The sequence below is a fragment of the Falco rusticolus genome, chromosome 19 (assembly GCF_015220075.1).
Source record: "Falco rusticolus isolate bFalRus1 chromosome 19, bFalRus1.pri, whole genome shotgun sequence".
NCBI lineage: Eukaryota > Metazoa > Chordata > Aves > Falconiformes > Falconidae > Falco > Falco rusticolus.
Genome location: NC_051205.1, coordinates 5,706,903 through 5,729,247, shown reverse-complemented (window position 1 = coordinate 5,729,247; position 22,345 = coordinate 5,706,903). Strand labels below are relative to the sequence as shown.

The following is a 22,345-nucleotide window of genomic DNA, read 5'->3' as shown; positions in this document are numbered from 1 at the left end:
CCTCCGCCCCAGCTCTACCTGGTGCTGTGCCTCAGTTTCCCCACCCGGGACAGACAGCGCACCCCCCCCTCCCCCCGGGCCGTGCTCCCCCAGGTGACCCCCCGCAGATCTCCAGACAATGCCAGCGACTCGTGTTTATTACAAAAAGAAATCGTCATTCCCCATTTACAAAGGAGCCCCCAAAAAACTAACATTTTAATCTAACTCTTTTGTACAAAAAAATAGCACTTGGGGGGGGGGGGGGGGGGGGGGAGAGAACAAACCTGAACAAACCCCCCAAAAACACGTTTTGAATGCTATTACATCAGCCACCAGATTTAAAAAAAAAAAAAATAACCCCCCACCCCCCCCCAAAAAAAATTATATATAGCACAGACATGACAAGATCAAACAGTCTTGACAAGGAGAGAGAAATTATTGCCGGTGTGGAGGGGCCAGATCCTGCGGGACCCCCCGCCCCCCCCCCGCGCTGCATAGACAACTGGCCCCAGCCCCCCGAGATTAACGGGTGACAACGGTGGATTAAAGCTGGGAGATGGGGGAAGCCTTGGGGATGGCCCCGGCCCCCCCAGTTTCTCCCCCCTGCCCCCCCAACACCTATAAAAGTCTGGGGGAGGTGGGGACGGAGCAGGGGCTTGTCCCCAGCCTGTCACCCCCTCGTCAAGGCACGTTTTCGTGTCCCCCCCCCAGCCCGGGAATGGCTGGAGGTGTTCTGGGGGGCTGCTGGGGGAATTTGGGGAGGGGGGTTGGGGTGCACAGAGCAGGGGAGGGGCCCGGAAGCTGCAGAGCCAAAATGGGGATGGATTGGGTGGTCCAGCTGCTCCCCCCTACCCCCCACCCCCCGATCTTCTGACCCCCCAAAACAGAGAGGGGGGTGAAGACCCCAGGCTCTGTGCGCAGCCCACCCCGGGGGGACCCCGCCAAGGGCTCCCCCTCCCTCCCAGCTGCGTTTCCATAGGAAAATTAAGCTCCATCAGGGACAACAGGGAAATCACCGGGGGGGACACACAGCACGGGACACCCCAAAACCCCACGCAGAGCCCGTCCCCTCGGCGGGGTCTCGGGATCGGGGTTTGGCACTTGACTCCCGCTCGGCACAGGGTGGGCTGGGACGGAGCAGAGCCGGTGAGCGCAGGGGGCTTGGGGGGGTCTCGGGGACCCCCACGTTAACGGGGGTGAGGGGAAAAAAAAAACCAAAACCAAACCCAAAAGAAATTATCAACAATTAAATAAAAAAAAAAAATATCCTATTTTCTACCAATTCTCTGTAGCTTCCAGTATTGAGGAGGGGAGGAGACGGACACGACGCGCTGGGGAACTCATAGTGCTTCACAGATTATTAAAATACAAATGCTTAAAGTTTCCTATATAAAAATATACAAATGCAAAAATATATATCGAGAGAGAGAGAGCGCGGAAAGATCGGCCGGAGGAATTGCCAGGCTCGCCGCCTCCCTCCCTGCAGAGCTTCTTCTATTAAAAAAAAAAAACAAACCAACCACAAGGTAAAAACACCTTCACGCTTCACAGTTTGGCTGGGGTTTGCCGTGATGGATCAGCCCCGGGGGGTCCTGGTTCGGATTCGGGGGGGAGTCCCCGGCTCCGGCGAGCCCACCCTGCCATGGGAAGCGTCCGAGCAGTCTGGTAGAAAATTGGGCCCCTGGGGGTCTGGGGGGGGGCCCGGGGGGGGGGGGGGGGGCGCAGGTTGAACTCCTCTCCAAGGGGCTTCCCAGCCCCCCTGAGCAACCCTGGCCCCCCGCTGCCAGCTGCCACCTCCCTCCCGGTGGTCCCGGCTGCGCTGGAGCCCCCCGGGCGGAGCAGCCTCCTGGTTGTCCCCAGGCAGGGGAATCACACGCTTCTAGAAAACTCCAGGGCAGACCCCCAGGTGGGGCGGCGAGGGAGATGCGGTGCCCCGGCTGCGCGGACCGGGAGCTCAGCACCCTCTCCTCCCGTGAACCTCGCTCCCACCGCCGCAGCCTGCTCCCCTCGGCTCAGCCCCCCTCCGAGCCCCCCCGGGCGCTCTCCTGGCCGCTCACACCCGCTTCGTGCTCGTCTCACCCCAAAATTTCTGCTTGAAAACAAGAAGAGGTTTCACCGGAGACCTCCCTGCAGCCGGGGAGGGGGCAGCAGGGACCCATGTCCCACCGCTGCCTTGTTTCGGGGATGAGGTGAAGGTTCCCCATGAGCTCTGCGTCACCCTGAGATGAAATCCCCCCCAGTGTCGGGGGGGCGGCGCAGGACCCCCCCGCGGCGGGCAGGGAGCCCCTGCCTGCTTACAGCCAGAGGGGAAAGGGCAGATATTGTCTCGAGCGGAGCAGGAAGAGGAGGGTGTGGAGGAAGAACGGAAGAGGACTGAGCCGTCCTGGTCCTCCCAGGGTGGGAAAAGCTGGGCATTGGAAAACCAAAAGGGTTTTCCTGGAACCGTCCCCATTTCCAACACCCCCTCCTCTTTTTTTTTTTTTTCTTTTTTTTTTTTTTTTTTAAGGAGGAAGCATGAGGAGCCACCTCCAGCAGCCTCACAGCAAAACCCAAGAGGTGACGGCCCCATCGTGTGTCCCCTCCATGCTTCACCCTCGCCACTGGGACCTCTCCGGGGTGGAAGAGCATCGTCTTCCACTGACCAGCTCTGCGGGCGCTGATTTTCTGTAATTATTATTATTCTTAAGACCAACAGCGGCCGGAAAAAAACCCCAAACTATAGACATTTTCCCCAAGGACCTCCCGAGCCGTCTCCCACCGTACCGGGTCCCAGACCCTCTGCTGAATAGTTTGAGTGAACCTGCACGAAACCCTTTAACAAATCGATTCCACGTGTAGAGTCACCGCTCAGCCTGCCAGAGCGAGGATTAGAAAAGCCAAAGGAAAAGGATCTTCGCAAAGAAGATGGCTGGAAAATAAAGATCAAAAAGTCCAGTGAAGAGCAAGGAGAGGGCAGCTGTTTTTACAAGGGGCAGATGGGGGGGGGGGGGGGTGTTGGAAAAAACAACAAAAAAACAAACCCTCACCCAAATAATTACAAAGAAATTAAAGAACAACCTAAAAGCAAAGCGTACAAAAAAGGCCAGGGGAGTTGGGGTGGTTTCTTTCCTTTAAGATTACAATGTAAAATGTAATACAAGGTCTGAAAGACAGCTCAGGCACTGTCTGAACTGCCCCAGAGGGTCAACCTGCTCCAAAATAAGGCATCAAAGAGACCAAGCCATGGTCGCAGCAAAATCTCTCCTCTCTCAAACAAACACATTTTATATTTTTATATATATAATAATAATATAGAATCTTTTTTTCTTCTTTTTTTTTTTTCTTTTTCTTTTTTTGGTTTTTTTGTTTGTTTGTTTGTGGTTTTTTTGCTAAAAAGTATTTCAAGAATTGTATACTTTTACCAAGGCATGATGGCGTTGAAGGCTAGCTACGGAGGGGCAGACGGATCTCGGGGGGGGGAGTGGAGGAAGGGAGGGAGGGGGAGTGGAAATAATCATAATAAGGTCAAGCCGAAATTAAAAAAAAAAAAATATATATATAGCTCTGGCCTTCGTGTGTGGTCACCGGGCCCCGGAGGTTGGACAGCTCGAGGGCTGCGATCCCAGGTAAGAGGAGCTGGGCTTTAGTGCTGGAGGGCGACAAGGGAGAGCCGCCCTCGTGGTGAAAGTAGCTCCCGTCTCCGTCTCCGCTTGCCTCTCGGCCCTGTGCCGCCCGGCGCCGCCGTGTCGCCCGCCGGTGCCCACGTCCCGCTTCGCCCTCAGAACCCGTTGCCGCTGATGTTGATGGACTGGAGGTCGGCCACCTGCATCACGTTGATGCCGCTGCTGGCCAGGCGGGCGATGCCCTCGGGGCAGATGGCTTCCATGGCCACCATGTTGGTGGCGATGAGGGCCGAGGGGGTGGCCCCGCCGTTACCCTCCGCTGAGGCCCCCGTGTCCATGGGGACGGCAGAGACGTTCATGGCCACGTTGTTGGCCGCGCCTCCCTTCTTGTTCTGGTGGGTCTTGATGTGCTTGGAGAGGTGGTCGCTCCGCATGAAGCGCTTGGGGCACTCCGGGCAGGCGAACTTCTTCTCCCCTGGGAGAAGGGATGGAAAGAGGGGTGAGGCGGTGGCCAGGCTGGCTCCCATCACAGCCCAGGCCGGCAGGAGGATGAAGGATCCCAGGGGAAGCAGCATCCCAGGCCCTACCTGTGTGTGTGCGCTTGTGCCGCTGCAGCTCGTCACTCCGGGTGAAGCGCTTCCCGCAGAGGATCCAGGTGCAGACAAAGGGCCGCTCCCCGGTGTGCCACCGCAGGTGAGCCCGCAGGTGAGAGGTTTTGCCGTACACCTTCCCGCAGCCCGGGATGTGGCAGATGTGTTGCTTTTTTTTACCTGGATCCCCAGAGCTCCTAAAAAACCAAGAGTCCAAGGGTAAGAGTTAAAACAAACCTGAAAGCTCCAGCTGGCTGGAGGGAGGGAAAATGGGACCAAACAAGGCACTTCTGGGGTTTCAGCCCTCTCCAGGGGCTCGGAGGTTGCCAGATCCGTGGTGGAGCAGCCTTACCTTCCCTCGCTGTCTTTGCAGTAGGGGCAGGTACATGCTTCCCTCCGCACTTTCCGTCCCTGCTGAGGCTGCGGGTCCGGGCTCGTCTCTCCTTCCTCCACAGCTGCATTCTCGTCTCCCAGCCCGTCTCCGCTCGTGCCGTGAAGACCCAGCTGAGTGCTGTGGTCACCTGGAAGAAAACACAGGAGGTTACTGTGGGTCCTCATCGGCAAAGCCCCCAGCAGCAAGAGGGAAGCAAGAGGGGCTTTTCCCAGCCTTTCCCCACTGCAGCTGCAAAGCCGGGAGGGTCTCAGCTTGATCGAGCCGTAGGAAGTCATTAATTCCAGCTTCTCCCTTGGCTTTCCACCGGCTCCGGTGTTTTCAAGCCCCGAGAATCCCCCGCTGAGCTTTCCCTAAAGCCCTGGAGCTCTCCGTGTTCTCCACAGCCCCCAGCAAAGTGGGGTCCCCCCAGTGTCGCCCCACATTTTGGTCTGTGTCCTCTGCTTTTGTCCAGATGAGAGACGAGAGCTGTGTCTCAGGAGAAACAGCCCCCCCTGCGCCCCCCAGCCGCCTGCCCGCTATTCCGGCTATTCCAGCTCACCTAGCACGGAAAACAGCAAAAACCTAAACTGAGCATCAAAACATTGCTGAGGGAACCCCGGGCTTCTCCAAATCACACTGTGTCACCGACCTCACCAGGGTCCCTCCTCCCCCCCCCTCTTTGTGTTTTTGGGCTGAAAGAGGCAGATTTCCCTTTGCAAACATCTCTCCGGCTTAAACCTGACGAAAGCAACAATCCAGGAGCAAATCTACAGAGCAGATGTGAACCCTCCTGCCAACCACTCCCCCCACCCCCAAAAAAAGGCAGCGATAAATAAAGTGGGCAGGAAGACCGTAGTCTTCAGCAGCATCCATCAGCAAAGATATTATCGGCACGCGCTCACTGGTTAATTACTGCGATTACAGAAAGGAATATATATATAAAGTTGAAAAATCATCTGGCGCTGCTGGCGGAGCATGGTCCCTCCCTCTCTCGAGGAGCAATTCCCAATTACAAAAGCCGTAGGAACCGCAGGGTAGTGCTGACGAGCTCCCAAATGCAGACAAACATAAACCATTCGTAACGGGGGGGCTGAGGGGTAGGAAGTTTTTAAGCCTATCAGTTTTCATTGCCATTTTATTGCTCTACGCTTATGCTGTCATCTAATTGCTTCTCCAATAACCCCATCTACACTTCACAAGTGTTTTATTTCCCTTCAAGCTCCGCTGCTTGATTATTTTCATGCTGAAAAGCCAGAGCGGGCGCAGAGATGACAGGCTGAGTAATCTCTTTTCAGCTGCAATTAACATATGCCAATAGGTCTAACAGCAGATTTAGAGCCGAGACGCTTCCGCCGGATGGGTGGCAGCATCCTTGGCTGGCTACAGGCTGTGATTCAAGCCCAAAATTCACCTTTTTCCTATCAACTCCCTCGCAAGCAGGCAGCCAGGGTTGAGACCGCTGCCCAAACACGGTGGTGTCTGAACACAGGGCTGAGAAAAAACACACGTGGGTGCAAACACATACATGGGTGCGCTTGTCCCCCACAGCGAACGACACCGTGCTCTGCTGCTCCTTCCAGAGATCCTCTCCCATGGCTGGGAAACGAGGGTGTCAGGGCGAGTCCTGCCCAAAAACACCCATCTGGGGGATTTCCTGATGCTGCTTTGATCAGCAGCTGCCCGGCTGGCTCCAGCGAGGATGAGTTAAGGGGAAGCACCGTGCCAGCCAGCCCTGCCAAAGGCTGATGGGGACACTGGGGCGTGAGGGATGTCGTGCTGCCCTGGGAACACTGGCTCACTTGCTCCATCTCTTCTTCCCAGCACCTGGAAGCTGCTTCTTAAACAGGGAGCAGAAACATCACAGAGCTGTGGTTTCCAGAGCTGGCGTTCCCAAAATACAATCCAGAGCCGTGTGATGACAGGGCTGCAGGTACAAAGGCCACCTCCCCAGCATGGGGACCGAGATGCTGCCGCTGGTGGTGGTACCGCAGGAGGTCTGCACAGCCTTTTGAGAAGCCCTGCTGGGACAAGTACCTTCAGCAAAGCGGTGAAATTTTGCTTTAAAAACCTGCTTTTCCATGTAGCCATGCAGGAGGCAGCACAGCAAGCATCCACAGGAGAGGCGCTGAAGGAGGATAAACTTTAGGCTTACACTGGCCCAAAACATCCGCTGGCCGCACGCTGGGCTCTTCCTGCGGCTGCAAGGGAGTTTTTGAGAGCCTGGAGCCAGCGAGGGGGGCCTGAGAAGTTTCTGGCAGCTGGCAGCCTTCCCCGGCCCCACGGCTCGGCTGTTACCAGCAGGTGTCAGTGGTACCCTGGCAGAGCTCGACGGAGGGGCTGGGGCAGGGGCCCTCGCTCCAGAAGGGACCAGAGCCACCTGGAAGAGATCCCTGGCGACCTGGGCCACCGGCCAGCTCGCGCCGCGATGCCCAACAGCTCCGCGGTGGCATTGCCAATGACCTGCATGGCACAGCCCAGCTGTGCTCCACCGCTGAGCTTCCTCCAGCGAGACGAACAGCTTTGATCCCACTCCTTTGGGCCACAGCGGCATCGACAGGAGCTTCACTCTCCCAGGCAGGAGCACGCACACAGGGAGGCTCGGGATTAGGGCTGGCTGCTCTGCCCCCCACGTCCGCAGGGGTCCAGATTTCCTGGGAGAGGGCAGTGCCAGGCAAGCCTTTGCCACTGAGGACCGAGACACCCAGAGCACCAAAGCAACAACCAGAAGGGCTGCAATCGAGGCAACGAAGCCTGACTCATCTGCTCGCCTCATCTCTACTTACATCACGCTGGGGCCCGTTTGTCCGCAGGTGGACGAGGCACGTGCCGCCATCCCAGGCAGAATCCAGGATGTCATCTGTGGTGTGGCGAGGGGCTGTGCCGGCATGTCGGGGCCCCAGCATCACGTGTCAAAGGATGGTGCTGGCCCCAAAGATGATATAACCCCACGGATGGTCCCCTCCGGTCCGCACCAGGGCAGGAGGGAATGCTCAGCTGTATCATGGCTGAAAGATGCTGCAGGTAACACCCATGACCGATACGCCTGGACCAGTCCAGCCCCGGCACGGGGCTCCCGCGCGGCAGTAGCACTAGTAACTGCAACAGCGTAGGTTGTGTCTGCCCTTGCACTGGGACACCAAAGTGGAGAGGAATATTGCTGGCCAACAAGCAGCAGCGACCAGGCCAGCTCTGGCGCACTACTGCACAGGAGGAAGGAAACTGTTTGTCCCTCCAAAGGGGACACAATTCTAAGCACCGCTCGGAAATCTTGGCTAGGTCCTCCCGTACCTCATCAGCAAAACTCCTGCGCTCCCTGCAAAGTCCAGCAATTTTAGGACAAAACCTTTTCAGTTGGTCCCCCCCGCCAGCTCTTGCAACATATGTTTACAGTCTAAAACCAGCATGGAGGGAACCAGGAAGGCTTTGGGGGTTTTTTTTAAGCTTTATAAGCCAACGACAACAGCTTGCATTACAGCGACAGATTATAGAGATTTCCCTGTCACGTATGCGCTGTCCAGGGAGAGCTGCTGTAAAAAGGAAGGAGAAGACACACACGCTCTCCCCAAAATACGCTTGGGAGGGGGAGAATCCAGCCCTGATGTCTTGGAATGGCTTCAACCTTCAAACATGCAAAAGCCTACACAGCATTTTATAGTCTGTTGGCATGTCATATGGAGGGGAAAAAACCCAAATCCTCCTTCTGGTAATCTATGGCTCACATCTAATTAAGGTATAAATAAATTACGGCGAGAGAAGACAGATCTTGTACATACACGCTTCATTCTTCGCATATCAGGACGCGCCGAAGTCTCCAGAATATTGCAGTTTCAGGGGAAAGCTTGGCAGAGAGAAATCATCTGGATAATTTATGTTTATTATCTCCACTAATATAGATTACTTCTAAGACTAAAGCTTTCATGAAGGCTGCCAAGCCCCTGGTCCATGTTCAGGTCATTGAAGTCCTGAAAAAAATACATTAATAGAGCAAGGAGGGGGATTTAATCCTTGGAAAACCCTGGGGAGCAAAGTGGGACTTCCCTGTGAAGACAGGCGACAGGAGCTGACCCTGCTTTGCCGTGCCTGGCCGCGGCACCGGACTTGTTTCTGCCCGAAGGAGCCCCTGCTCCAGCAGCACGGGGTGGGGGTACCGGCTGCCGAGACCTCCCCAGAAGAGGGGGAGTCATTTGCTGGTCTTACACTAAAAAGACCAAAGCACCCAAGTCTTGGCTTGCGACTTCTCTCAAGACAAGGTGTTTCTTGTCTTCTAACTGCTTGTTGGAGAAAAAAATACTTCAGTTTAGTCGTTTTATTTAGCAAACTAAAATGAGGTGAGAAATGCCCTGTGGATAGAAGAGAGGAGCATTTTTAGATCCACCCCAGCTGACCTTAGGAGAGGGGAAACAGACTCAATGTTCATTTTTAGGAAGGTTCTAGGGAAAAAAAAAAACCAACCCAATCAAACAACGCAGTTTCTTGTGCAAATTCTGCAACACTGGCAGCTGCAACGCTGCAGAGGCAGGAGAGGAAGAGCGGGGTAAGTCGTCACCACGCAAAGTGGGGCACGAATGACAAACCGGTGTCAGCTTCCAGGCGCAATGAAAAGAGGCAAGAGGAAGTTTTAAGGCGAAAAGAAAGGGCAGCAAAACCCAGCGGCACGCCGCCCTGGGGCTCCCCCATCCTCTCGGCACATCTCTTGCAGCAGACAACAGACAGCAGGCATGCGCCTGAAAAAAACCACCCCAAAATCAAACCTTTCCAGCTCACAGCTCAAGTTCTCCCTGTTCCCTCCTGCTCTTTAGCGTGGCAGCACCTCGCCGGTGCTTGCTGCTCTCCCCAAAACACACCAGCTCTGCTCCAGACAGATCAAAGACAATTAAGCTGCACTTGCTACATACAAAGGAACAAAGCAGGTTTTGTAATGCAGTCCCCTTGATTTTTATCTCGTTTGATTTCCTTGCTAATTTGCAAAATGAGTTAATCTGCAGTAGGAAGTCATTCATGTAAATTAGCTGAGCTCTCAGTAATTCTTCGGAGTTAGGACGGCAGGTTACGGACGGTGGAGCAGGGAACACACGGTGCCCGGCTGCGTAAGATGGTGCAGTTTTGAAGTCTGACTGCAGCACGTTGAGTAATTGCGTTTTAATCTGGAGTTTAATGACTTAAAAAGCCACACGGCAAGTTCTGTGATATCCTTTAATTGTTAGAGGTTTCTGTGCGTCACAATAAATTACACTTCCTTTGGAGAAGAAATAAATAGGGACGGAGCTTTGGGTCAAGAACGAGGTGGGCTGCAAGGGGAGCCAGAGCTGCATCTCCTAGCCCTGTGACGCACGGGCAGAGGCAAAGGCGAGCTGGGAAATCACCCCGTCCAACCTGCGTGATCCCTGACCCCCCAGGACTTGCTAAATACCTTTGTCGCGCTGCAAACTGAAACACGGATCTCCTTTGCCCTTTTAATTCCCATCTGGATTGCCGCAAAACTGGGATGAAGCCTCTAGACCTGCCAAAGCCTTCACTGGGGTGGCCTTGCCAGGGTGAACCAGACCACCATCACCCCGCCGCATAGGCAGGTCCTACCAAACCACTCCAGAAAAGAAATCAGGTTAGTTAAAAAGAGAAGTCCCCAATGATGTGTCAAGAGCACAGGAAGGAAGAAAGTGCCCAGCTGAGATGGGGAAGGGCGATCCCCGTGACCACCGAGGAGGAGGAGAGCTGCAGCCCGAGCCCAGCCCAAAGCACACCCAGGAGACAGGGAAATCCCCGCAGGCATCTCTCGCTGCACCTGAACCTCTGTCTGTCTCCCTCCCCACCGCAGTCAAGGGCGGATGCTTTTTCCGAGTCACAAAGCCCGTGTTTTTAATCACGCCCCTCTGCAGAGCGGGGGAATTCGTGCCCGTATCGCTCGCGGCATCTATCCTAGATGTCCTGCGCTGGGATGGGGAGATGGGTGGATGGCCTGAGCCACTCTGAGGTGGGAGCCAGTGCCCTGAGAGCCGATGCTGGGGAAAGGAGCCACACTGAAACCACCCCTGGTCCTCGGGCGCCAGGCTCCAGCTCCTGCGAAGGGGCGATAAAGACTATGCTCCCCGGCGAGGAGGCGGCGGGGCTGAGGTCAGCACAGATAAAAGGAAGGGGAAGATTAGGGCCCAGCGAGACGGTCCGGGGCTGGGCGAGGAAACCCTTTTGTAGGGAGTCACAGGGTACACAGCACCCAACCAGTCCAACCAGCACGGCTGCCAACCTGCTCCCATTCCTGGGCGGGCGAGCCCCAGCCTCGAGGAGGAGGAGGAGGAGGAGGAGGAGGAGGAGCAGAGCCACCCCATGGAGTCCCAGGCCCACGGCAGATTTGTGTGGGGCACAACCTCGCTGGGACGAAGCCATGCAGCAGCTCTGTATTGGGATCGCTCCCTTTTGCCAAGCAGACCCCAGGATCTCTCGGGATTTGTGTAATTTCCTCAGTAAACCACCCTCTTTATTATGGCCAAGAGAGAGGTCAGCCAAGGAAGCTGGGAGCATATCTAAAGTCCAGCCCAGCTAGAGTTTAGAGAAGGAAATTTCACAATATAATTATTTTGTGACGCGATGTCATGGGTGTAATGAAACAAACAATTACAGCGTGTTAAGGAGAGATCCTGTCAGGGCTTGCTGGCCTGCGATTGACTCCGATTTTCCCCTCCCCTCTGCAGACGATGCCATGTGGATGTCTCATCAAGGCCCTGCTACAAAGCTTCCCTTAAAAACAGAAAATAGGAGACAATCAGGTCTTTGTGTCAGTGCCCCGACGGCTGGGAAAAGCCCTGTAAGAACAAAGTCACAGCAGAGAGCTGGGGATGCATTTGGTAAACAGATTTCGAAGGGTTACTTCCCCCACGAAGGCTTTTTTTCAGGAGGATGTCCTTGCTATGCCCCACTGCTCGATTAGACCACAAGCTTCATCCAAATGATAGACAGAGCCCCGAGAGGGAGCTGGTGCTGCCAAAACGCCCCGGGCAGGAGCACGGCTTGGGGCTGGCACATCTCCCTGGTGCCACCAGTGCTCCAGACACCCTACCAGCCCCATCCATCCTCCCCCTGGAATAAAACATCCTTTAGCGCTCACAAAACAAGGGGCTCAGATGAGGGGCTGAACTGCAGTGCTGACCTAATGGGAAGGCAGAGGCAGACGCCTGTTTACCCAGCACATACCTCAGCCAGGCAGGGCTCCATCTCCAAGGCACGTGGCTCCGAGCAGCGGGACGCTGCCAGGGACAGGTACGTGGGGCAGAGCCACTTCACTGGCAAAACTACACGGACACGGAGCTAAAAAAAGTCCCTCTCCTCCTCCCTAGAGCTCAGTCAAAAGGGGAAGAGAAACCCCAGTGTCGCAAACTTCTTGAAATCGCCCCCACCCCGACTGCCACAAAGCCTCCACACGAAGGGGCCTCATGCACGACGTCACCCCCCCAAGCAGGCCAGTGCTGGGGTGACATTTGGGTGACACTGCTCTCTGGGGTGAGGACCCCACCGAGGCGTCTGTGTCACAACACCCACCTCTGCACTAGTACACCCACAGAAGAGCACCCAAAAACCTCTCCCCTTCAACCCAGGGGCAGCCCTGCTGCCCACTTGCGTGGGGAGCAGCGGCGTGCAAGCCCACGCACAGGTTTTGGGCAACGCCAGCCGAGGACGTCTCCTCACCCGCTCCGGGGCTGCCTTCCCCTCGCAGCAGAGCCGGCCACAAGGCTTGTTGGCCCACATACCAACCCATGATGGTCACAGACCTTCTCATGCCTCTGCCACGAGGGCTAATTCACAGCCCATCTAAGGCCGAGGAGGAGGCGGCAGTGGCGGAGGTGGCAGCCTGCAAACCACCTAATTAATACAAACACAGGCCGAGTTACATTTGCACAGAGCACCCAGCTCTGCCTCACACCCAGGAGCAAAAAATCTGATTTTTGAAGACCTTTTCAAGGTGTCATTTTTCTCCAGGGGGGTCTTTCCCCCTGTCACTTTGCAGAATGGAAAGTGAAAAGCAGAAACCTCCTCAGCAACTCACCCTCAGACCTCACGAGGGGCTGAAGGCCACAGCCCGGAGAAGTCCCCCTGCCCACGGCCTGGAGCTTCCTGCAGCCTGGCAGCGGCCGAGCCAGGACAGCGGAGCGGCTGTCAGCCCTGAAGCCGAGCAGAGCTCTTCGAGGCAGCTACACTAAAGCAGATCTGCAGGGAAGCGGTAGGAAACACGGCGGCTGCGAAACAGGGAGGCAGCTGGGGCACATGCTCTGCTACCGAAACCCCTCGCCACACACCCCCTTCTCCCTGCCACACGTGGCAAAACCCAAGGGGCCGGGACGACCAGCTGCCAGTTTCTCCTCCCAAGCAAACCTGGGTTCTATTTCCCATCCACCTCCCTTGGAAGCAGAGGAGCTTTTTCTGCTACAGAAAGCCCTCCCAACTCTTAGCCTCGAGCAGAAAGCGAGCACAGAAAGTTCCAGCACACGTGGTGTGCACTCACAGAGCCGGCGGCAGCTGAAGAGGAGGCTCCTCATGGAAAAATGTTCAGTGATTTGGACAACAGGCACAGTTGGCAACAAACTGCTCCCTTAAATTGCCATCGGGAGAGCTCGGACCGGGAGGGGTCCACACTCGCAGCCCCCCAGCACGGCAGAGGATGGCTCAGCTACGAGGCCATGCTGTGGATGGAGGTGATGCACCCAGTGTAGGGTCCACAGGGGCTCAGCACCCACGGAAGAGGGACCATTTGCAAGGCGGACAAACAGATCCATCACCACATCCTGACAGACCCAGCTAAGAGAAAAAACCTCCTCCAGCTCGGAGTTACACCACGCAAACCATACGACTGGATCAGCGCCAGAAAGCTTTCTGTCCCAGCCGCAGCCTCTGGGGCCTCGTCCTGGAAGCCCAACCTACGGTTCCCTCGAGATGGGGCTCTCAGTGAGTCCCCACCAGCCCTTTGAAACCTGAACTCTGCTCTGGCTTTTCAAACTGAACAACATCAAAAGCGTCGTCTGAACGTCACTTCCTCCAAGCTAAGGAAGAGCAAGGCCCTCGGCTGCGGCTCTTGGTGCGGCTGCCAGCATCAGATGGTGAATTCGTCACCGCGGATCAAGAGCTAAATGTGCTGTTGAGCCAAAAAAAAAAAAAAAAAAAAAAAGAGGAGGAGGAGGTGGCTTCCCAGTGTGAGTTCGTTGGATGGGTGGTCTCTGGAACGTTCCTCCCTGCCCCACCTCTGAGGGCAGAGTCAGGCACAAATACAGGAACTAGGAGTTGCCCATGCGTTTCTCCAGGCACCTTCAAAACAAGAAACAAGCACGCCTCGACACAAGCAGCCCCAGGGGCTGTGGGGCAAGGGGATCCCACCGAACTCGGGTGGGCAGAGGCCACAGGGACCCTCTGCCACCTGCACTTCCACGTATAAAAGAGGTGACACGCTGTCAGCTCCCCTCTGGGTGCAAAAACGAGCGTGTTTTAGCACAAGTGGGTCTCTCTCTACTCAGGGAAGTCCAAGGATCAGGCTAATCCCGACTGCAGCGCAGTCTGTAATAAACCCGTGGATGCCTGCAAGCCAAGCTGCTGTAGCAACAGCCCAAAATAATGCTGCAAAACAACTCCAGGAGAGCAGCCGCCTCCTCTCGCGAGAAGGAAGCACGAGTCGGATTGAGCAACATTTTTTGCTGCCTCTCAGCTGTGACTAAATCTAGCAACTGCCTTTTTAGCCAGAGCCAGAACAAAAAAAAAAAAAAGAAAAAAAGAAAAAAAAAAAAGACGAAGAAGAAGAAAAACACTGGAAAAGCAAGTGGAGCTCCTTTTCAGCACCGATTTCTTCCACAGCAGGAGCTTACAGCCCCCTCGTGCAGGCAGGCACAGCATTTCCAAGGGGAAGACACGCAGCCTCAAGCACACAACCTCGCGTCCACACCCCCCTGTGTCCCATCCCCGGCCTGGTGGGAGCTTTTGGGAGATGACAGGACTGATCCAGGTGGGACCGAGCACGGTGCCCTGCACCAGCCGTGAACATGGAACCGTCTGGACCACAATGAGATCACAGTGTCCCACACCAGCACCCAACTTGAGGCTAAATATACACTTAAAGAGCCCTTTCTTCCGCCCCTGCAAGGAAATTCCCCAAGGCTTTTTGTTTGTTTCCTAGGGGGAGGACAGGGGGATTTCAGTTATTCTTGAGTTTTATAAGGCTGTGACTCTTTCTGCAGGCTCCCGCAGCCGAGGAGCTGAGCCGGACTCAGGTCCATGCCCCAACCCCAAGCCGAGACCCCCCCCCTCCCCAACAGCCATGGGGGCAGGACAGCGGCCTCGCACAAAACCTTCACCCTTCATGCCACATGCGGTGTCTCCCTCCTCCCTTGCTTCTCCTCCCTGCACATCTCCCTCCTTCCTCGTTCACTGGCATCTCCTCCGTTTCTTTTCACGCAATCAGCTGCCCAGGAGTTAATCAGATCAGAAAATCCCCAGAACGAGTTTCAGTGCATCCTGGCAATCGGCAGAGGTTTAATACTTCCTTCCCAGGGCCAGCACAAATGCCAGCCTGCTTGCCAACTGTCTTTGGCATCGACCACACCCAGCCACAGCCCTGGCACAGCTCTGCCAGCACCCTGAATCCCCCCAGAGTCCAGACGGCGCATGGAGCCGGCTGCATGCAGCCTGGGTGACATCGTTTCGCCTTCAATTTCCTCCACCCGGTGACGGAAAAGGAACTGAGACAAAACAACTTACCGGCAGTGTTCGCTATGGCCAGTGGCAGCCCTTGCAGCTGATGCACCTGGATCCCAGACGCTCCCAAGGCACTGAGGTTAATAGTCTGGAGGCCTGGCATGGAGGAGAGCTGGGCAGCGTTGACCGTGACAGTGCCGCTGGGGAGGGAGGCGATGGGGGTGAGCGTGGTGCTGGTGCTGCCCGTCTGCCCCAGTGACACTCCCTGCATGGGGGCCAAGGTGATTGTCTGAGCCTGGGGGTTTTGAACCTGAAGGTTTTGGAGCTGGATGGTCTGCCAGCTCACCTGCCCGTTGGGACCCACCGTAGGCGTTCGGATGATGATGGGCCCGGAGTTTGGGACAGCCTGGAGCTGCAGGTTCTGCAAGGCGTCTTGGGAGATGGCTTGAGTGGCAAAGGTCTGGCCAGAGAGAGGGGTGGTCTGGAGGGCTTGGATGGCCTGCCCTCCTTGGACTAGCTGCGGCTGGATCAGGATCTGCTGCTGCTGCTGCGATTGCTGGCTCTGATCCCCCTCCTTCTGCTGCCCTGGCTGCAAAGCCACCCCAGAAACTTGGCTCTGCAGAGAGTCTGAGCTCTGGACACTGCTGACCCTCTGGGGCGTCTGCGCCTGGACGTTGGTTCCCACCGTCGTGCTGGTGGAAAAATTCATGATGCCCATGTTACTGGTGGTGGTGGTGGTGGAGTAGCTGTTTGCGTTGGTAAAATAGGCGCTGGAACTGGCATGAGACGTGGCCGTGTTGGTGGAACTGATGGCAGTGCCCGAGGTGGCTGGCTGGGAGCTGCTGTCCGGTGAGCCGGAGCTGCTCAGCGTGACCGTCTGGGAGGTGGGGGCCAGGCTGGTGGCCACGCTGTTGACAGGCAGCAAGGTGATGTTGCCGTTCAGAGCCACGGGGACGTTGGCCACATACTGAGTTTGCCCTGAGAGGGTGTTGTTGGCTAAGCCCACACCCTGGATGGGGACGGCCTGCTGCAGCAGGTTTGGCATGGCGATGAGGTTACTCGTCCCTGCTCGGCTCGTTATGATCTGCTGGTTTGTGCCGGGGATGATCTGGAGCTGACCAGAGGCATCCTGCTGCACGTTGACTTGGGCAGAAGTGGTGGCAAACTGGAGCTGCTGCCCATCAATGGTTTGGAACTGGGGAATGACCTGGTACTGGATGTTCGGGATAACTCCCGGCAGGCCCGTGAGCACCTGCTGGTTCTGCAGGTTGGAAGCGGTTGTGACCACGTACTGCCCCGCGCTCACGGGCCGGCTTTTGGAGGCATCTCCGCCGTTGCTGCCCTGCTCCTTGGAGGCTGTCGGCGTGCTGGAGCCGGCAGAAATGATTTGCCAGCCGTTGGCGGACTGGGCGATCTGAGCGGCGGCGGCTGTGAGGTCCAGCTCACCGCTCCCGCCTTGCTGGCCCTGGGAACTGTTGGAGTTCTCATTGGGAGACTCGATCCTGCTGCAGGTGGCTGCCAGCAGAGCCAGCGGGGAAGGCTGTGATTCCTGGGAAGGAGAGGAGGAGTTAAGGACGTAGGAGGCAGCCCGATGGGCAGGCCAAATATAAAAAAACGGGGGGGGGGGGGGGTGGAGGGGAAAAGAACATTAAAAGAGAAAGCAGGGAGGAGTGTACTTGGAAAAGATAAACACTCCTTCCTGAGAAAACCCACCCACAGCCGGAAAAATGCAACTGCCAGACACAGGGCTGTCAGGCCGGGACAGACTGAACCCACAGGGAAAAACCCTCCGGGAGAGAGGAAAGGGGAGGGAGTCTGCATGTGAAAGTCAAGGAGAGACGTCTCTTCTCCACCCCAAAGTGGGTGTTACCTCCCCACAGGAGAACAACCCCGGGGAAGTACAGTTGTCTCTGGGCATCCCGTCGTGGAGTAGGGCCAGCTGGGGCTGCGGTGTTTCCTGGGAGTGGGGGAGCTGTCACATTTTTGGGGGCACCGTGCAGGGCTGGGGAGGAGGGGAAGCCACGGGCGCTGCAGGTCGGCACTCCAGCGGGTCGTCTGGCATCATGATGATCCCCCGGCATGCACTCGCCCTCCTCTTCCTCTCCCGGGGGAGAGGAGCCGGTGTAATGCTCGGCTGGGCCGAACAAACACTTCAGCCCGGCCCTGGACTTTGCCACGGGGACGGCGAGTTCCCCAGGGCAAGCGGAGCCAGCGGGCCGCCAGCTCGGGGCTGCTCCTCCCTGCACTCACCTGGCCCTCCCCACCGCCTGTGCTGCTGTTACTGCTGGCATCTCCTTCGCCCTTCTCAGGCTTCACTGTCACCATCTCCTCGGGACTCTCTTGGTCTGTGCGGGCGGGAAACGACAGCGGGAGTTAAAGACATTTCTGGGCAGGAGAAGGGGACGAGGAGCACAAGGACACTGGGGGAGTCAGGGGCAGGGAAGGCAGCAGGGCTGGGCAGGCAGGGGGGATGGCAGGCGCCCGGGGGGGCCGTCTGCTGCTCGGGAAGGGGCTGGGAACCGGAGGGAGCTGCCAAGGGGAGCTGGCAGCAGGACAGCGGAGGAGGACCCGGCCCTGCTCCAGGCTCCAGCTCCTCCCTCCCCACCCGCCCGGGACACTCCCTGGCCCCCGCCGAGGTCCTCCCCAGGCCTCCCCCTTCCCTTCGCCAACGGCCGGGGAGCACGCCCCCTGCCCCGGCCCTCCGCGCACCCCCCGGCCACCTCCCCCTGCCCTGCCCACGGGATTCCCCGCCGCCGAGCCGGGTACCGGGCTGCCCCGGCCGGGCGCGTCCGCGATCCCACCGCGCGGGGAGCCCTGCACCCCCCGGCCCCTCCTCACCCTCCGCTAGCGCCCCCCGGCCCCCCATTACCCCTCGCCAGGGCCCCGTTAACCCCCCCCTACCGCTTCCCTGGACCCCTCCGAAACACCCCCAAGCAGGTCACACCTTCCCCACGCCCCCCCGGCTCCCCCCCTCCCACGCACCCCCCCCCGCACGGCTGCCTCCCACCCACGCCCCCCCCACGCCGCGAGGCCCCCTCTTCACGCATCCGCCCCCGCCGCAAGGCGCCTTCCTGGCAGGGGAGGGGGGGGGGGGGCGCTTCCCGCCCCCCCCGTTATCTGCTCTCACAGCCGCCCCCCCCCCCCCGGAAAAAAACCTCCACTCCGCGCCCGCTCCCCCGGGATCCTCCCCCCCTCCCCCCCCGCTGATTACCGGGGCCTCCCCCATCGCCCCCCCCCCCCGCCGCCCCCTCCTCCGCTGCCAGCCAGGCCCGGCCCGGGTCCCTCCCCCGAGGCCTTCCCCCTCCCACGGGTCCCTCCCCCGGCAGGTCCCCCCGGCGCGGCGAGGCGAGGCCCGGCCCGGCGGGGCCCGGCCCGGCGTGGGGCGGGGCCGCCTCTGGCCCCTCCGAGCGGGCGGGCGCCGTCTTCTGCGTGTGCCTGGGCGGCCGTGCGCCCCTCGCCGTCCCCCTCCCTCCTCCTGGCCGGCGCGGCGGGCCCGTCCTTACCGCTCATGGTGGCCGGGGGGGGGCGAGCCCGAGCGGCGGCGGGGCGGGGGGGCAGAGGGGCGGGCGCGCCCGGCTCGCTGACGAGGCGGCCTAACCCCGCCGGTGACCGCCAAGGGGCTGCCGAGGGAGGGAGCCGCGCGGCGCGGCCCCAGCCCCGCGACCCGCCCCCGCGCCCGCTTCCGCCAATAGACCGCCGCCGCTGCGCGAGAGTGACGGGCGGCGTGGCCAGTGGGAAGCGAGGGCGGGCCCGCGGAGGGGGGAGGGAGGAGGGCGGAACTCCGCCCCCGCCGCCCCGCCCCGTGGGGGAGGGGGAGCGCCGCGGGCGGAGGCCAATGGGGGAGCGGAGGGGGCGGGCCGGTGGTGGCCGTGGCCAATCGGCGCCCGCGCGGGCTCGCAGGGAGACCCCGTATGGGAGCGGCCGCGGCGGCGTGGGCTGCGGCGTGATGGGCGCGCCACGCCGCCAATGGGGGATGGGAGGCGGGGTGAAGTAGTGACTGGCGGCGGCACCCGCCAAGCGGCTGCGCGGTTCTAGCCGCGGGGGAAGGCGAGCTGGCGCTTTGACGGGCGCGCCGCCCAATGGTGGCTCGGAGGCGTCGGCCGCGGCGGGGCGCCGCGCCAATGAGACCCACGATCCGTCTCAAACTGGCCAATAGACGCCGCGGGGAGGCGGGGCGAGCGGCTGGGCTGCGCCCTTGGAGGGACGGCTCGGCAGCGCCGGGAATGTGGCGGAAAAGGCGCCATTTTGGCGCTGGCTCCGCCCCAGCCGCGGCCGCCGCTTTCCCCGTAGCCGTGCAGGCCCTTGAGGCCGAGCGGCGGCCCCGGGACGGTCCCGCCGGCTCGGTAAGCCGGGCCGTGTTACGACAGCGCCTCTTCCCCCTCCCCCCGTCACCTTTTCCTGTCACGACCCACCCCAGCCGCTGTCGTGACAGCTGCCATCCCGCAGCGACACGTCGCCGCAGGCCTGCGGCGGGGCTTTGTTGCTGTGTAAAATGTCCCCGGGACGCTGTCACCGCAGCTGGCCCTGGGGTCCCTGCCGCGACATGTCCCATGTCCTATCACGCCACCTAGCCATGTCGTGACAGGGGTTGTGACCGCTGTGACGCTTGAGCCTCTCCCCCCTCAGGCCTGGGGTCACGCCTGCTCTGGGCAATAGGGGGTGGCAGGTTTTTGGGGGGGTTCACAGCAAACCCCCTCCGGTTTACAAAAAAAGGGGGTTTTGGGGGGCAACCGAGGCACAAGGGGCTTCGGGGACGCAGCCACCCCAGTGTCGGGACGCGGGCGCGGGCAGCCGTGAGCCGGGGAGGGACACGGGAGGACGAGACATGACATTTAATGTCTTTTTTTGTTGTTGTTCTTGTTTTCCAGCATCAAAGCCATCGGCCTCGCACGGCGCCAGCCGCCCCTGAAGCCGCCGTCCCACCCGTTGCCTGTCCCCGCCGGCCACCACCCTTTGATGTCCCCCGGTGACGGTGGGCCTCACCGCAGGGACCCCCCACCCCAGCACCCCCCACGGCCCCACTGTTGATGTTGGAGGCGCTGCCGAGGCCGGTGAGCCCCTTGCCCAGCACCCTGCCGGCTGCCCGGATGCCGTCTTTGCCGTGACCTTTTTATTTTCCACTTTTTTTGGCCTAATTCCCTTTATCCCGCAGCTGGAAAATCGCCGTCGCTCACCGCGACCTCACCCCGCTTCCAGCAGAACTGTTTTATTTCGGTTTCTTGGTGAGGCACCGGCCCCACCGGCCGGCTGTGAACCCCTGGTGTCATTAAAACAACGCCGAAGAGCAGAGACCGACCTGGGGAGGTAAAATAAAACCAAACCCTGCCACAGCTGGCGGTTTTTGGGGATGGCCCCTCATTCTTGCTGTCACGCTGCATGGAACCTGTCCCACAAAACCCTGCCATCGGGGAGGGGACAGCCGTCCTGCCCGCGGTCCCTTTGCTGTCAGGCTTTTGTCCCCCTGGGGCTGACGGCCACCACTTCACCCCAGAGCCTGCTGTGGCCTTGGAGTCACTTCTGCCGCAGCTGGTGGGGGACAGGGGGATGTCCCTGTGCCCCCCGTGCCGGGCGAACGCAGCATTTTCTTTCATCTGGGCCCATGTCCCACTGGCTGTGGCGTCAGCAGATGCGGATGGGATGGGTCCCCCACCGTGCCTCAGTTTCCCCTCCTGACCCGCAGTGGTGGCACCTGGGGACACACAAGGGGGACACAGAGCCCACGCCTCTCCAGGGTGAAGGCTGCCGCCTCCTCCTCCTCCTGCTCTGCTGTGGGGGGACGAAGGGGGACAAGTCCTGTCCCCATCCCACCCTGCCATGGGGCTGGGGGGCCACAGGGGGGCTGGGGATGGTCTGGGGGAGCTGGAGAGAACCACTGCAGGGCCCCCACCCCATCAAACCCTTACCCCACTGTTAGGGCTCCCCCTTATTAGCACCCCTCACCCCCCCAGCACTCCATGACTCTCATCAGGACCTTCATTCCATTAACCCCCCTCCCGTAGCCCCCCCCCCATTAACCCCCCCCAGTTACCCCCATTGGGACCCTCTCCAATAGCCCCCCTCCCGTGAACCCCCACCCTATTAGCACACCATTGCCTGCCACCCCATTACACCCCACTGGGCCCCCTCCAGTAACCCCCTCACCCCATTAGGACGCCCCCCATTAACCGTCACCCTGTTAGCACCCCACCGCCCCCCCACCCTATTATCCCCCACTGGGCTCCCCTCTGGTAGCCCCCCAGTACCCCACCATGTTGGACCCCCACCCCATTACCCCATCGGGATGCCCCCCAGTAGCTCACCATGAATCCCACTGTTCCCCCGTCCCAGTAGCCCCCCACTGCCTCCCGCTTAGCACCCCAGTTCCCCTCAGTCCCCCCCAGTATCCCCTCACTCCCGCCCGTGTCCCCAGTCCCGCCCCCTTCTGGCGCCCCCCTGTGGCCGCAGTGGGTCGGTGCCGCCCCCGCGTGCGGGTCTCTGTTGCCGCCTGGCGGGGACGCCTGGCCTCGCTGTCCCCATATCTGTCCTGTCCCCAGCAGGGTCCTGTTCTGTCCAACCCTGTCCTGTTGTGTCCCAAACAGTGTCCTCAACCCTGTCCTGTCCTGTTCCCAGCAGGGTCCCCAGCAGTGTCCTGTCCTGTCCCGTCCCCAACCCTGTCCTGTTGTGTCGCAAACAGTGTCCTCAACCATGTATGTCCTGTCCTTAACCCTGTCTCTGCCTTGTTCCCAGCAGGGTCCCCAGCTCTGGCCCTGTCCTGTCCTGTCCCCAGCCCTGTCCTTATCCCCATCTCCAGCCTGGTCCCTGTACCCAGACCTCACTCTTTCCCCAACCCTGTCCTCTGTTGCTGTCCCCAACACTGTCCATAACCCAGTTCCAGTCCCCATCCTTGTCCCTGTCCCCTCCCCTCTTCCCTGCCCCCATCCCTGTCCCCACCTCACACCACCCACGATAGCGCTAGGGACACAGGATGGGGGACTGAGGAGCACTCAGCTCTGACCAAGGGGGTGGACTAGTATGGGGGCAAACTGGGAGGGGGACCGGGGGCACTGGGACCAGTCTGGGGTGGGACAGACACACGAGTGGATAACATGGGCACTGGGACCCATCTATGGGGGAACAGGGCCACTGGGATGAGGAAA

General features: G+C 59.4%; 1 protein-coding gene and 1 long non-coding RNA gene across 6 annotated transcripts; one reads left to right on the top strand and one right to left on the bottom strand.

The window, feature by feature from the left end:
* Positions 1 to 119: 119 nt before the first annotated feature.
* SP1 (Sp1 transcription factor) lies at positions 120 to 18,831 on the bottom strand. Of its 4 annotated transcripts, none has more exons than XR_005108071.1 (7): positions 18,713 to 18,830; positions 17,460 to 17,554; positions 15,273 to 16,758; positions 4,524 to 4,692; positions 4,169 to 4,368; positions 2,743 to 4,056; positions 120 to 2,643 (listed from the first exon to the last, which is right to left on the bottom strand). XR_005108071.1 is itself a non-coding variant. In XM_037412002.1 (7 exons), the coding sequence occupies exons 1-7, from the start codon at positions 18,717 to 18,719 to the stop codon at positions 3,737 to 3,739; spliced, it is 2,178 nt and encodes a 725-aa protein (XP_037267899.1). In that variant the 5' UTR covers positions 18,720 to 18,831; the 3' UTR covers positions 120 to 3,736. The 4 variants fall into 4 exon arrangements, 3 of the variants coding, with proteins under 3 accessions (XP_037267899.1, XP_037267897.1, XP_037267898.1); XM_037412002.1 differs by having other exon boundaries at positions 120 to 4,056; positions 15,273 to 15,474; positions 15,574 to 16,758; positions 18,713 to 18,831; XM_037412000.1 differs by having other exon boundaries at positions 120 to 4,056.
* LOC119159290 lies at positions 17,469 to 20,537 on the top strand. 2 transcript variants are annotated; one of them, XR_005108073.1, is made up of 3 exons: positions 17,469 to 17,552; positions 20,078 to 20,260; positions 20,362 to 20,537. It is a non-coding gene; the product is annotated as an uncharacterized LOC119159290 (long non-coding RNA). The 2 variants fall into 2 exon arrangements; XR_005108072.1 differs by lacking the exon at positions 17,469 to 17,552 and adding an exon at positions 19,433 to 19,552.
* The last annotated feature ends 1,808 nt before the right edge of the window (positions 20,538 to 22,345 follow it).